The sequence below is a fragment of the Tenrec ecaudatus genome, chromosome 10 (genome assembly GCF_050624435.1).
Source record: "Tenrec ecaudatus isolate mTenEca1 chromosome 10, mTenEca1.hap1, whole genome shotgun sequence".
NCBI lineage: Eukaryota > Metazoa > Chordata > Mammalia > Afrosoricida > Tenrecidae > Tenrec > Tenrec ecaudatus.
The window spans coordinates 58,168,297-58,181,952 of NC_134539.1; the positions used below are offsets into that span (position 1 = coordinate 58,168,297).

Sequence of the window (13,656 nt, forward strand, 5' to 3'; positions counted from 1 at the left end):
GTGCGGAGTCATCACTATTACCATATTGTGCTTATCACAGCCAATGGTTAGGCTTCTGGGAATCGGGCACCAACTCAGGCATTTTACGAAAGTCAGAGACGAGCAAAGCATTCACTGATGCATCAAGCTGTGCTGGCCGATTCTACAAATAGGTTCAGTGAGAGTCTGGAGACAATGACAGAGAGCTAAACCAGAATGGCTACAAAAGATACTCCCTTGGAAGCTCTGCTTAAGCTCTGTCCAAGCACAGACAAGTTATTTAACCTCGTCTAGCCTCCCTCCCTTCACTGTAGAGGGAGAACCCTCCGCTAATCCAGAAAATCATTAGGAATCAGACACAACACAAAGTGCCCAACAAGGGACTCCGCAGGTTGGGCTGCTCCACGGATAGCCGAAAACTGCCACTGTCACCTTCCAACATGAAAGAGCTCATGTCAACTTCCTGAGTGTCCAGGCACATTCAAAAGAAGGCACGGAGACCCACACAATGTCAGGGGTTCGCTCGGGTCACACGGCAGTTACGTGTGGAAGCAAATCCAGAATCCAGCCCTTTTATTCCTAACCCCCAATAACTGCTCCCATTGCTCCAAGCTATCGATTTGATAAAAAGCTCTGTCCGTGCTTCCAAACAGGAATTTCTTCTGTCCCGGGACAATGTTGCCTGATCATATAACTCTGGAATTGAAATGGGCCCTCAAGATCAGGGCAAATCAAAACACTGAAAAGATCGTCAAATTCCAACATGAGGGGGATGGTAAGTCAAATGTCCCCGCTACAAAAATGACTGAAAACTTGAAGTCGCACATGCAAAACCTATGTGGGGATGTGAAACACAGGCACTAAAGTCACCTCGAATCCTCCCTGGAATCAGGGGGCTAGAAACACAAACAAGGCAAAGATGCGTAAAATACTAAAAATTATCTTCATGGGGACATGAGACACGTTTGCCTTTTTCATTTTATATGACCCTCAATTTTCTGACAAAAAAGCATTCAACAAAGTCCATTTTCTTTACTGGATTGGAAATTAAAAAGCCAGTTCAAACACTCACAACCTTTTGTAAAAGGTTAAAGGAGGTCCAGAGACCCTTCTGTCTCACGTCAGGTTACTGGCAAAACTCACAGCCTAAATCGGGGCTCCGAGTGCGCAGTGTGGGGTTCTCGCCACCCCTAGCGCTAAAGGACTCCCACTGGCTAACAGGGCCCGCCCACAACTCAAGGCAAGGTCAATCACGCGGGACTAGCTGGAGGGCAAGGCCAAGGGGCTTGGTCTGAAGACAAACTTCCAGCAGACAAATACTGACGTCTGGAAAACTCACACATGGCATCCTAACTCTTAAAAAATAATATCAGACGTCCCACTTTTGGCAGGACTGTCCTGATTTTTAACAATTTTGCCCGTGTCCCGCGGCGTTTTAAAAAAGTCCCGATTTTTGGAAAGCAGGCACAACAAGCTAGGGTATATGGTGTTCAGCTGCCGTGTGGCTATTTCGCCAGGATATGAGTTTTATCAATGGTGTCCAGCTTTAGCAATGTTACAATCTGGTCACCTTATAAAGTCTAAGACTTGCCAAATTTCCACTGGGATTTTAACTCCCACTTGAGCAGTGCCATCCATCCCTGTCCTAGGCAACTCTAGGACAACTCTAACTGCGCTGGAGGGTGCCCATAAGTAGCTCCTCCGGCTCCGGCCACTCACTCTTAACCCTACAGGGCCTCCCGGAGTTCCACTCAAATCCAAAAGCACAGTAGCAGAGAGGGCTTAGATATAGTTGTATCATGCACTGACGGGGAGACTGAGGCCCAGAGAGAGGAAGGGAAATGCTAGGCATGAGTGGTCAGCTTCGGACCAGAGCCCAGCTGCAGAGCCCTTTGCAGAGCCCTGATTTCTGGGCTGCCCGAAGCCCCTCCTGAGCGACAGGCATGTGGCAGTGTGCATTTCCTCTGGTGCAAAATAAAGAGCAGTAGCAAAGCTGCCCAACAGATGTCCGTCCACTAACGTCTTGGCTTTGCCTCTTATATACATTTGTGACCGTGAGCAAGTACTCTAGATGTTTTGAATTTCAAGTTTCCTTGACTAAAACAGAGTTAATAATCATGTCTACTTTACATCCAGTCCCATGCTCAGAGCAGCGGTGGCAGCCTCTCTCCCGAATTAAGTAGCTGGCATTTTAAAGTTTTGTCATTTTTTAGATGGGGTCACAGAGGTCCACAAAAGTTAATAAGCTAAAACAAGAAAACAGAAAGCAAGCTGGCCTGATTTCAACCCACTGCTCTTAACCTCTCTTCCACCCTGGTCTCTAATTCTTTCCTCTGATGCCACTGTGGAGACTGTCTCTACTCCTGGATGGAGTTTCAGTCCTGGAAACCCACAGGGGCAGTTCTACCCTATACTCAGCTTTATTTCTCTACTTCATCTCTCAGGGTCCTAATATACATTGTGATGGCTACACAGAACTCACTGACAAAATTCATTATTAAAAGGTTTAATAGGGGTCAGCCCCAAACCCAACTACTATGTGGACACCTGTCCCTCCCCCTAGAAGAATTTATTTCAAAAGATTGAATCTAAAGCTCTGGGAGAGGAACATATCTGATCGGAGCACATGGGAGCAGATGAAAGGGGAAGAGGAGAGAGTGGAGGACATCCTGGACCACCACACTGTGAGGACCATGTCCCCGATTAGAGCAGCCAGTCCACAGAGAGGACCACATGGCCAGCCCCATTATGAGACACGACATCCCTCACTGACGCATAGCCCTACAGGGGACACTGGAGACAGTGTGGGAATTGCGCCCGATCTGATGCCGCCACACCGAGACAAAACACTAAGAGGGTGCAACAGAACAGCAAGGGAATAGAGCAACAGAGTCCCCAGGGAATGCTCAAGGTGGACTTTGGGGTCAGGGCGTGGTGCCCCAACAGACTGGACTGGAAAACACTCCTAAAGGCCAAGAAACGATCCTTGAACTAACTACAAGCCTTTCTTTCTTGTGTTTTATTTTTTGTCATTGGTTTGTTGTTGTTGTTGGTTTGTTGTATATTGTTGCTTGGTTTTGCTCTGTCTTGTTTTTGTGCATGTTATTATCTCCACAAGTCTGTCTAAATAAGATAGGCTGGATGAACAATCTGGAGGAGAAAACAACGGGACCAATAGTTCCAGGGAACATGGGAGAGGGGGAGGTGGGGAGAAAGGTAGTGGTATTAACAAACCCAGGGACAAGGGAACAACAAGTAATACAAATAGGTGGTGAGGAGGGTATAGGAGGCCTGGAAGGGCGTGATCAAGGGTAATGTAACCAACAGAAATTACTGAAACCCAAATGAAGACTGAGCATGATAGTGGGACAAGAGGAAAGTCAAAGGAAATAGAGGAAAGAGCTAGGAGGAAAAGGGCATTTATAGAGGTCTAAATGAAGGCATGTACATATGCAAATATATCTATATATGAGGATGGAGAAATAGATCTGTGTGCATATATTTATAGGTTTAGTATTAAGGTAGCAGATAGACAAGTACTCCCTCAATGCAAGAATACTTTCTTCTATAAAATTGGCATTCTATGATGTTCACCTTCCTGACACAACCAATAAAGACAAAGCGGGTGAATAAGCAAATGTGGTGAAGAAAGCTGATGGTGCCCAGCTATTAAAAGATATAGCATCTGGGGTCTTAAAAGCTTGAAGGTAAACAAGCAGCCATCTAGCTCAGAAGCAACAAAGCCCACATGGAAGAAGCACACCAGCCTGTGCGATCACGAGGTGTTGAAGGGATCCGGTATCAGGCATCATTAGAACAAAAAAATCATATCATAGTGAATGAGGGGGGTAGTGAGGAGTGGAGTCCCAAAGCCCATTTGTAGATCACTTACAGAAGGATCTCAGGCAGGAGACAAGCCAGTCAGGGTGTGATGTAGCAACGATGAAACATACAACTCTCCTTTAGTTCCTAAATGCTTTCTCCTCTAGTTCCTAAATGCTTCCTCCTCCCCCACTATCATAATCTGAATTCTACCTTCCAAGTCAGGCTAGACCAGAGGATGTACACTGGTACAGATAGGAACTGGAAACACAGGGAATCCAGGGCAGATGATCCCTTCAGGACCAGTGATGTGAGTGGCGATGCTGGGAGGGTAGAGGGAGGGTGGGTTGGAAAGGGGGAATGGATTACAAGGATCTACATGTGACCTCCTCCCTGGGGGACGGACAACAGAAAAGTGGGTGAAGGGAGACGTCGGACAGGGCAAGATATGACAAAATAATAATTTATAAATTATCAAGGGTTCATAAGGAGGGGGGAGTGGGGAGGGAGAGGAAAAATGAGGAGCTGATGCCAGAGGCTTAAGTGGAGAGCAAATGTTTTGAGAATGATGAGGGCAATGAATGTACAGATGTGCTTGACACAATTGATGTATGTATGGACTGTGCTAAGAGTTATATGAGCCCCTAATAAAACGATTAAAAAAAGGTTTAATAAAGATGTTAACAAACTAATGTCGGAGAGAAATACTCAGAATAGTTTCAGGTGTGCTAAGAAATGTCCAAAGGGGCACACCACCTAATAAAAGCCTTGCCTGGAGGCATTCAGCTCAACTTCCAGCAACCCAGCTTCCTGAAGTAAGTGCCCAGAGGCACCCCACTCCACAAGCCAGCCCCCTGCACAAAAGCACTCAGCTTAACTTGCTCCGTGGGTTGTAAAGTCTATCGCTCTGTTCCTGCTCTGGCCCCTGCTGCTGCTCCTGAGTGGTCAGCGGTCTTCTGGATCCAGGAGGTTTGGTGCACAGGAATCTCTGGTCCAGATGCCTCACTCCACTTCTGGCTCTTGCTGGCAGAGATGCCCTCATTCTGCTTCTCAAAGAGCTCTTTTTTTTTTAATTTTAACAATTTATTAGGGGCTCATACAATTCTTATCACAGTTCATACATATACATACATCAATTGTATAAAGCACATATGTACAGTCCCTGCCCTAATCATTTTTTTCTCCTCTTTTCTTTTTTTACATTTTATTAGGGACCCATACAACTCTTATCACCATCCATACATATACATACATCAATTGTATAAAGCACATCCATACATTCCCTGCCCCAATCATTCTCAAAGCATTTGCTCTCCACTTAAGCCCCTTGCATCAGGTCCTCTTTTTTTTTCCCCTCCCTCCCCTTTCCCCTCTCCCTCATGTGTCCATTGTAATTTATACCTCGTTATTTTGTCATATCTTGCCCTATCCGGAGTCTCCCTTCCCCAATTCTCTGCTGTCCCTCTCCCAGGGAAGAGGTCACATGTGGATCCTTGCAATCAGTTCCCCCTTTCCAACCCACTCACCCTCCACTCTCCCAGCATCGTCCCTCACACCCTTGGTCCTGAAGGTATCATCCACCCTGGATTCCCTGTACCTCCAGCCCTCATATGCACCAGTGTACAGCCTCTGTCCTATCCAGGCCTGCAAGGTAGAATTCGGATCATGGTAGTTGGGGGGAGGAAGCATCCAGGATCTGGGGGAAAGCTGTGTTCCCCATCGGTACTACCTCGCACCCTAATTAACCCATCTCCTCTCCTAAACGCCTCTATGAGGGGATCTCCATTGGTCGACACTTGGGCCTTGGGTCTCCACTCTGCACTTCCCCCTTCATTTAATATGGTGTATATATATACATATACATATACACATATATACACACACTTATATCGTTGTTGTTTTTTTTTGCATGATGCCTTATACCTGCTTCTCAAAGAGCTCATTTTATACACAGCAGGGAAACCTGTTAGCAGTTACTCACAGGTGAATCCTTTTGGTATCTTCTCCCACCTTCTTAGCAGACCCACGTAGGAAATGGTTGTTTGGTGGGAGTAGGAGACTTTGGCAATACCTCATCGCCCCTGCAGTGGAGTTGCTAGGAGTTGGAATTGACTCAATGGCGGTGAGCTGAATGCCAAAGGGGTTGTGGTGAGGGCTTAGCGAACTGAGGCAAAGAAGGGCACAAGGCCTCCAGGGCAAATCTTTGCTGCCCGTCTGGTGAGTGAATGAGCGGCCCTTTGCCTGAGCTGCACCCCACCCCACCATCTGATCGTGCTCGGCTGCTCCCCAGAAAGAGCCACCTGTTTCTGTGCCTGTGTGGGGCAGCAACACTGTCCATTCATACCACAAAACCCAACGCGGCTGAACGCTCCACTTACGGAGTGTTACAAGAGCCATGCACGGGAACAGATAGTGCATTCAGAGGACGGTTACGCTAATAAGGGCACGTTTATTAGTCGTGAACAATTCACCTTTCACCGTTATTCATTCTTTATTCAATACGAAAATATGATCTAACTTTGGTAAGACACATAAATTAAAAAATTTTTACATTCCCTCCCAACCCCCCCATCTTATCCTTCCTAAGAGATGACCACAGTCGTCCACGTGATGGTCGTCAGCCTTCTGGAGCTTAGACTACGTATTTGCACTCAAGTATACATAAAGGCAATTCAGCAGTATGGTTCTGGAACACCTCTTCCCCGCGTCACGGACCACCTCACTGTGGGGCCACCTACAAATCCCTCTACAGCCGAGTGTTTCATATTGGACCAGGACCCACGGAAGGAACTACAGCATTCTCCCGAATTCTTCAACTATTTTTTATTCTGTTCTATTGTGTTTGGGGGAGGGAGAAGGTTGTTTGTTGTTTATTTATAATGTTATTGCTTTATGCATTTATTATCAGCTAGCATTGAGAAAGCAAAACCAAAAGTTGGACTCATTTTTCTGCCAGTGAGTTGATGATGACTCTCAGGACCCTACAGGGTGGGGTAGAGCTTCTGAGACGGTCACTCTCTCTGGGAGTAGAAAAGCCCGTCCTCTCAAAGAGCAGACCAAGAGCTCACTATCAACTCTGAGGGGTTTTACAAGCGGGTTGGGGGGGGGGGGAGGTGCTGGGATGACTAAGGAGGATCAACAGCACCCTTGGGTCTCGGTGGCTACATTCCTGGAGGTGGACCTGTAATTCCTAGTGGAGGGGGTCTCGTGCCTGGAGGGCTTCTGAAGGCCATCAAGCAGAAAGAAACTCAAGTGGTGGGTCCATGGATGAGCTCATGCCAGGGGGAGGAGCCATCAGGCCTAGAGGCCAGTTGCTCTGCCCCGACTCCTGCTCCACCTGCCAGTGGATCCTGCACGAGGGCCCCAGCAAAGCCAGCAGGAGCAACCACGGCAGCAGCTGTTACAGTGCCTCTCCTCTGGGCTGTCCTTACCCATTGGGATCTCTACCCCACTACACCCTTGACAGGCCTGTTAATCCAGCAGGAGCCTGGAATGTTGGGTTACCTCTCTGCCAGCTGCCCCACCAACCCAGCACCTCTTGCAGCTCCAACAAGTGGACCCCAAGCAATGCACTATGTCTGAGGGGTGCCCTCCGTGCCAGTCATTGAGAACCGCCTTCTCCCCACACAGCGCCCCCTTTCTTCACACTCTGTCATTCTTTGGCTCGATCTTCAGGTCTCATCACAATCGCAGAGGATCAGCTCCATATGCTTGTCGAAAGCCGTACAGGTGCTAATGGAGACACAGCCACGTTTCCAGGCACGTCTCGGGGTGTGGTCAACGTGCTTCAGACTGGCTTCCAGCGGTGCCCATGGCCATGACTGCTACTCTGCCAAATCCAGGGACCTCGGCAGTTTCTGGATCCTTAAGGCCTAGGGGAAGGCTACTGACAAGGGAGGGTCCTTCTGCAGGCACTCGAAGCTTCCAACAGTACACGGAGCCTGCTTTTCCGAGCACGTCAACCACCATCGCCAGGGCTCCTTTCATGACCGACAAAAAGCAATGCCACAGAGTGTCATGCACAAGCACGGCTAGACTCAAAAAGAGACAAAAACAAGTGCTGGTGAGGATGTGGAGCAACTAGAACACCCCCACACTACTGGTGGGGTTGTAAAATGAAAAGTGTGACCATTACACAGAATTGCCAGGACATCAGCAATTCAACCCAAGAGACATGGAAACCTAAGGCCACACAGACTTGTCCATGAGTGCGTGTCCACAGCAGCATTATTCACAATAGCCAAATGGCCATCAACTGATGGCTACTCTATGCAGTGTGTCTACAAAAATGGTGTGGAGACCGCAGACCACCTCCTCTAACTTCAGAAGGGAGAGGAGAGTCAGACTCCTCCTCCCCACAACTTTTTAACCAATCCTGACACCAGGTGTCTCTCCCATGGCACTCTACTTGCTAGCGAGGCTCAAGAGTTCGCTGCAATGGCCAAAGAGAGCTCACGATGATGGGGTTCATTAGGGAAGTAACACGATGCCACTCCTAATCAGAAAGCATTCAGGTAATGTCTCCCTTCTTCAGGGCTGGACAGTGCTCTCAGCTCCTCTCCACCGAGGACAGGCCCCCATCAGATGAGAGGCAGGCTCCTCTGAGCCCCCTCAGGGCCTAGCCTCTCCCCTGCTGGGTACACTGGTACAAAGCTCTTGAGCTGTGCCCAGAAGCAGCCCCCTCCACCAGGATGACTACAGCCAGCAGTCACTCAGCTCTCTCGCTCCATGGGTCCCAGCACCCCTTGCTCCATGTGCTGGGAAGCCCATAAGCCATCTCATGCCAGGTGCCTTGGTCTGCTGCTGCAGAGGTGTTTCTGTCACACTCGCCATGGCTTCTCACCATCTCGTACCTTCTCTGGGGTTACAGTTTTGTCTTCTGGGTGGACCCTAGATGTCTAAGCGCAGGACCCCAGATCCACTCCTGGTTCTTCTTTCCTGGTGGTAGTGAGATCCCCTCTCTGCTCTAGGATTGACTCTTCAACCAAGCAGGATGGCAAAACTGACCAATCCCTTAGTTAAGGTTCCATATACCGGTTATCTTTCTTGCCTGGTCCCACCCCACCATATCTGCATGATTAAAAGTAATATCCAATCCCCTTGGTAAGCCACAAGCAGCTTATTGCATAGGCTCACCAAATCATTTTGTGGGAGTCACAAGACTATGGGTGTGGGCAAGTGGACGAACGGGGAGTGAATGTGAATGGGTAAGGGGGTTTCTTCTTGAAATGAAAGTGCTCTAAAACTCGATTAGGGGATGGTTGTATAATTCTGTAACTGCCCTAAAAGCCACAGAGCAGCACACTGTAAGTAAACTGTCAGCACACTTCAAGGCAAGCACAGGACAGCTGAGTAAAGCTGGTTTTTAAAAAAGCATGGACACATTTTTTTCACATTGATAGATGTGTTCCAGAAAGACTGTACCCATTTATACTTCGTGCACTTTCTAGCGGGGACTACAAATATTCAATAGAGTCTACTTTACATGGTAATTATCTTGTCAAACATCAGAGTCTGAACAAAACTAACGCATTCAACAAAGAGTTGTTGAGCCTCAGCTATGTACCACACATGGTTCGAGGTGAGAGGTTTAGTGGGAAAGACACTGCATACTTTCCACCCTCCCTGAGCTTACACTGGTGATGGGGAGCTCTCCCGCATACCTCACAGCTGAGGGCACCCCCAATCTAAAGTCAGCCTGCCCACTACCACCAAGTCTCACCAGCTACTCCACCTTTCCCAGCCTCCTTCTACAAAAGTGCACAGCGATATTCTTTGCCTACGAAAGTGCAAACTGAGCTTCCTGGAAAACATTTCTTGCTGGTCTACCACTAACCAGATGGCAAGCCTTCAGTGAGCCCTTACTCAGTACTGGCTAGGCTGAAGGAACGCACGCAGAGGAGGGCTCTTGGGCATGAAAACCAAGTGCTATCCTCAGTGCTGGGGAACAGGCAGTTCTGCCTGGAAAACATTGCGACTCGGTTATATTCTAACAAAAACAGCTAATGTTTAACACGCATACACACACTGAGAAGGTGTCAGGCACTTCATACAAACACCAAACCAAACCTTTCTGTCACTGAGTCAATGCCAACTGATAGCGACCCTATAGGACAGAGCAGAACTGCCCCTGCGAATTTCCAGACGGTCAGCCTTCACGGGAGTTGAAAGCCCTGCCTTTCTCCCATGGAAGCAGCTACTGATTTCAAACTGCTGACCCTGCAGATCACAGCCCCATATGTTTAACCACGACGCCACCAGGCCCCTACTTTATACAAGGGGCTTCAGAAAGTCTGTGGAAACTTTTCATTATCTTTCAGCTCCATTTGTCAAACATTTTGAAGCCCCCTCACACAATTTCACTTAAGCCTCTGGCCTACCCAATAAAGTAGGTACTATTACAGAGGAGAAACTGAGGCTCAGAAAAGGTAAGTGAGTTACTCAAAGCATCCCCTCTAGTGACTGGCAGAGCCAGGATTCAGCAACGACCAAGCTCCTTCCACAGCACTAGGCAGGATGAAATAACGCGGTGAGGACTACCCCCACCCCCCACCCCACCTGGGACAAAGAACCAGAGCTCTTTGGGGGCACCCACAGGTGATCAGGCTTAGACAGAATGATGCACACTGACCTAACACAACACAAGTCTGAAAACAAATTCAAAACTGGCTTAGCAATTATCAATCAGAGGGTGGTCAGAAAGTTGCATATTAATCTTTCAAAAATGATTTTATCCTAGAGATTTCTCTCTTCCACTGTAATCACCCAGTAGAGATCCTGTCTCTCTCAGGCATATCTGCCACTGTTTAAGAATCAGCTTAAGTGTTACCAGCTCTGGGAAATCCACCTGAATCCTCAGTCTGGACTGGTCCTGAGGACATGGTATAAAGAGGCAGCTCTGAAGTCATTACATTTGGGTGTAAGTCCTGGCTTTTTGTGCAACCCCAGGACTCACTACTCCTCTTAGCCTCGGCATGCTCACGTGCATGGTCACCTGAGAGGGCACTGTTGACTCAGATTCAACAAGTCCTTCCTAAGCCCCTATCATGTGCCAGGGCCTAGATTAGGAGTAGAGGTGCCAAGACTAGCAAAATGCACCCCCTGTTCTCAAATGGGTCACAGGGCAACGGAGAGGACACACCACTAACAGATGAGCCATGCTGTCCAGCACAGACTCCACCAGCCACTGAACACTTGAGGCCATCAGTCCAAACTAGTAAGTACTGGAGTGTAAAATATATATTACATTCAAAGGCTTAATCAGACACAAAGAATGTGAAAGATTTCACTGATTTTTTCCCACTGATTTCAAGTTAGAGTAATATGTAGCTAGACTGGGTTAAATAAAATAGATTAAAATTAATGTCATCTGTTTCTTTTTTAATATGGCTACTAGAAATTTTTAATTCCATATATGAGACCCATACATTTCTATTGGACAGTACAGATCAATAAAATTCTGTAAAGCATTAAGTAAGTCTGCTGCACAAGACTCTTCAGAGTACTGAGGGGGCCAGATTGGGAGAGCCTTGGCTGCTGTACCCTCCGAGCAACAGAGAGACAGTGAGGGTCGGTGCAGTGGGGGGGGGGGGAGGGGTGCATCACTGCCAGGCATGAGAAAAGGGAAGGCAGGGCATGATCTGGTCAGTTGAGTAGCTCCTCTCGGTTACTCCCGGTTAGATTCCCCGTAATCCTTAGATGAATCTTTGGCTTTACAGCAGTACCGTTTTACAGATGATGCAAACTGAGGTTCACAGAGTATGACCACCCTGCCCAGGATTACAGGGCTAATAGTGGCAAAACTGGGGTGCCTGACCAGGAGCACGGTCAGGAGGGGCTTGTCTGAGCGAATAGTGATGGGCTTTAGTCTAAAAGCAAAGAGAAGCATTATCAGCGTGAAGCATTTACATTTTTAAAGGTTTTCCAGCTGTAGTACAAACGATCATTGGAGGTGTGAAGGCTCAGCAATCCAAGTCCAGACTGAGGATTCAGGTGGATTTCCCAGAGCCGGTAACACTTAAGCTGATTCTTAAAGAGTGGCAGATATGCCTGAGAGAGACAGGATCTCCACTGGGTCGCAAGGAGTCAGAGTCAGAATCAACTAACAACAGCGCGTGGGAGCAACACTCTTGCTCAGGCACTCCTCCATTTCCCGCTCCCCATTCTCCAACCCTGGTGACAAAGTTGGACTGTGATCTGCAAGGTCAGCAGTTCAAAACCACCAGCTGCTCCGTGGGAGATGGTAAAGGGTTACAGTCTCAGAAACTCACAGAGATGTCACAGTTCTACCCTGACTTTTCAGGTCGCTGTGCGTCAGCACTGTTTCGATGGAAATGAGTTTTAGAATTACTTCTCCAACCAGGGCCTCAGACAAACAAAGAGGGCCAGGGCCAGAACAGCCCTGCCTGGAAGTTGGCTTCCCATCAGGCACAGAAATACTGGCCCAAACAGCACCATGGTCTCCAACCATCTCATGAGGTGGTTCCTGTGGAGGTCAATCATTCCACGTATTGTATTCATAACAATCACAGAAGGGTCACAAGGAAGCGAAGAGTCTGTCAGGGTGCAGTACAGCACTGATGAAACATACAACTTTCCTCTAGTTATTCAATGCTTCCGCCTCCCCTACTATCATGACCCCAATTCTACCTTACAAATCCAGCTAGTCCAGAGGGATGTACACTGGTATAGATAAGAGCTGGAAACACAGGGAATCCAAGACAGATAAACACCCCAGGACCAATACTGAGAGTAGAGATACCAGGAGGGGAAGGGGAAGGTGGGAGGAAAGAGGAGGAACTGATCACTGTGATCTATGTATAACCTCCTCCCCGGTGGGAAGGAACAACAGAAAAGTGGGTGAAGGGAGATATCTGTCAGTATAAGACATGAAAAAAATTTTTTTTCTAAATTATCAAGGTTTCATGGGGGAAAGGGGAGGCGAACGAGCTGATAACAAGGGCTCAAGTAGAAAGAAAATGTTTTGAAATCGATGATGGCAACATACAGTACAAATGTGCTTGGCATAATGGATGTATGGATGGAATGTGGTAAGAGCTGTAAGAGCCCCCAATAAAATGATTTTTTTTTCAAAAAGCATGACATCCCTCACCATCACGTTTAAACACTAATTGTGTGCCAGGCACTGCACGTGTCCAGCAAACTGCGGCCCTGGTATTCATCCTCAGCGCAATCCCTGCCCAAGAGCACACACCACTAGTCCGTCTGCGCGGCTGGATTTGAATCCGATTCTGTCCGACGCCACTTTCTGATCTTTGCCTCGCTCCACGGCCTCGGCCTCCGGGGGTCCTAGCGTGACCCTGTGCCCAAAGTCTGGCCACCTGACCCCGCTCCTCACCATGACAACAGCACAGAAACCCCCTACCGGAATGAACCGTCAGGCACCGTCAAGGTCCCGGTCGAGGTCGCCAGATGCCCTCAGGTAGCCCCCCGGGGATGCCCCCACTCGTCTCCTGTTCTTCCAGAAAGCCGCGGTGCGGTCTGCACGCCCTCCTCAGAGTGTGTGCAGGCGCCGGGGTGGGCTCCCCGTGGGGACACCCTGGGACGACGAAGCCCCGGCACGCAGCTCGCGCGCGGAGACCCCCAGAGCAAGTGTCCCCGGCCCCGCAGGGCAAACCCCACCAGCCTGAGCCCCGGCCGCACCTGCAGCTGCTGAGCGTCCCGGGGAGGGTGACGTCCTCCGCCGACGCCGAGTCCATCGCGGGCACAGGTGCGGCCACCGCGGCGCCCCCCGCAGGCCGCCACCCGCGCGACGGCCCCGCCGCGCCCGCTCGGCCGCAGGGGCGCCGCTGCATTCAAACCGCGGCCGCCGCCGTCCTTCCGGCGCTCCTGCCA

At 48.9% G+C, this 13,656-nt stretch overlaps 1 protein-coding gene across 2 annotated transcripts in view; it reads right to left on the minus strand.

Annotated features, from left to right (window-relative positions):
- CDK5RAP2 (CDK5 regulatory subunit associated protein 2) overlaps positions 1–13,649 on the minus strand; it is a 206,328-nt gene extending 192,679 nt beyond the window's left edge. For both annotated transcript variants that reach the window (XM_075560408.1, XM_075560407.1), the window contains exon 1: positions 13,465–13,649. In XM_075560408.1, the coding sequence (XP_075416523.1) occupies positions 13,465–13,616 (152 nt within the window). In that variant the 5' untranslated portion in view covers positions 13,617–13,649. The remainder of the gene's footprint in view (positions 1–13,464) is intronic.
- Positions 13,650–13,656: the final 7 nt, after the last annotated feature.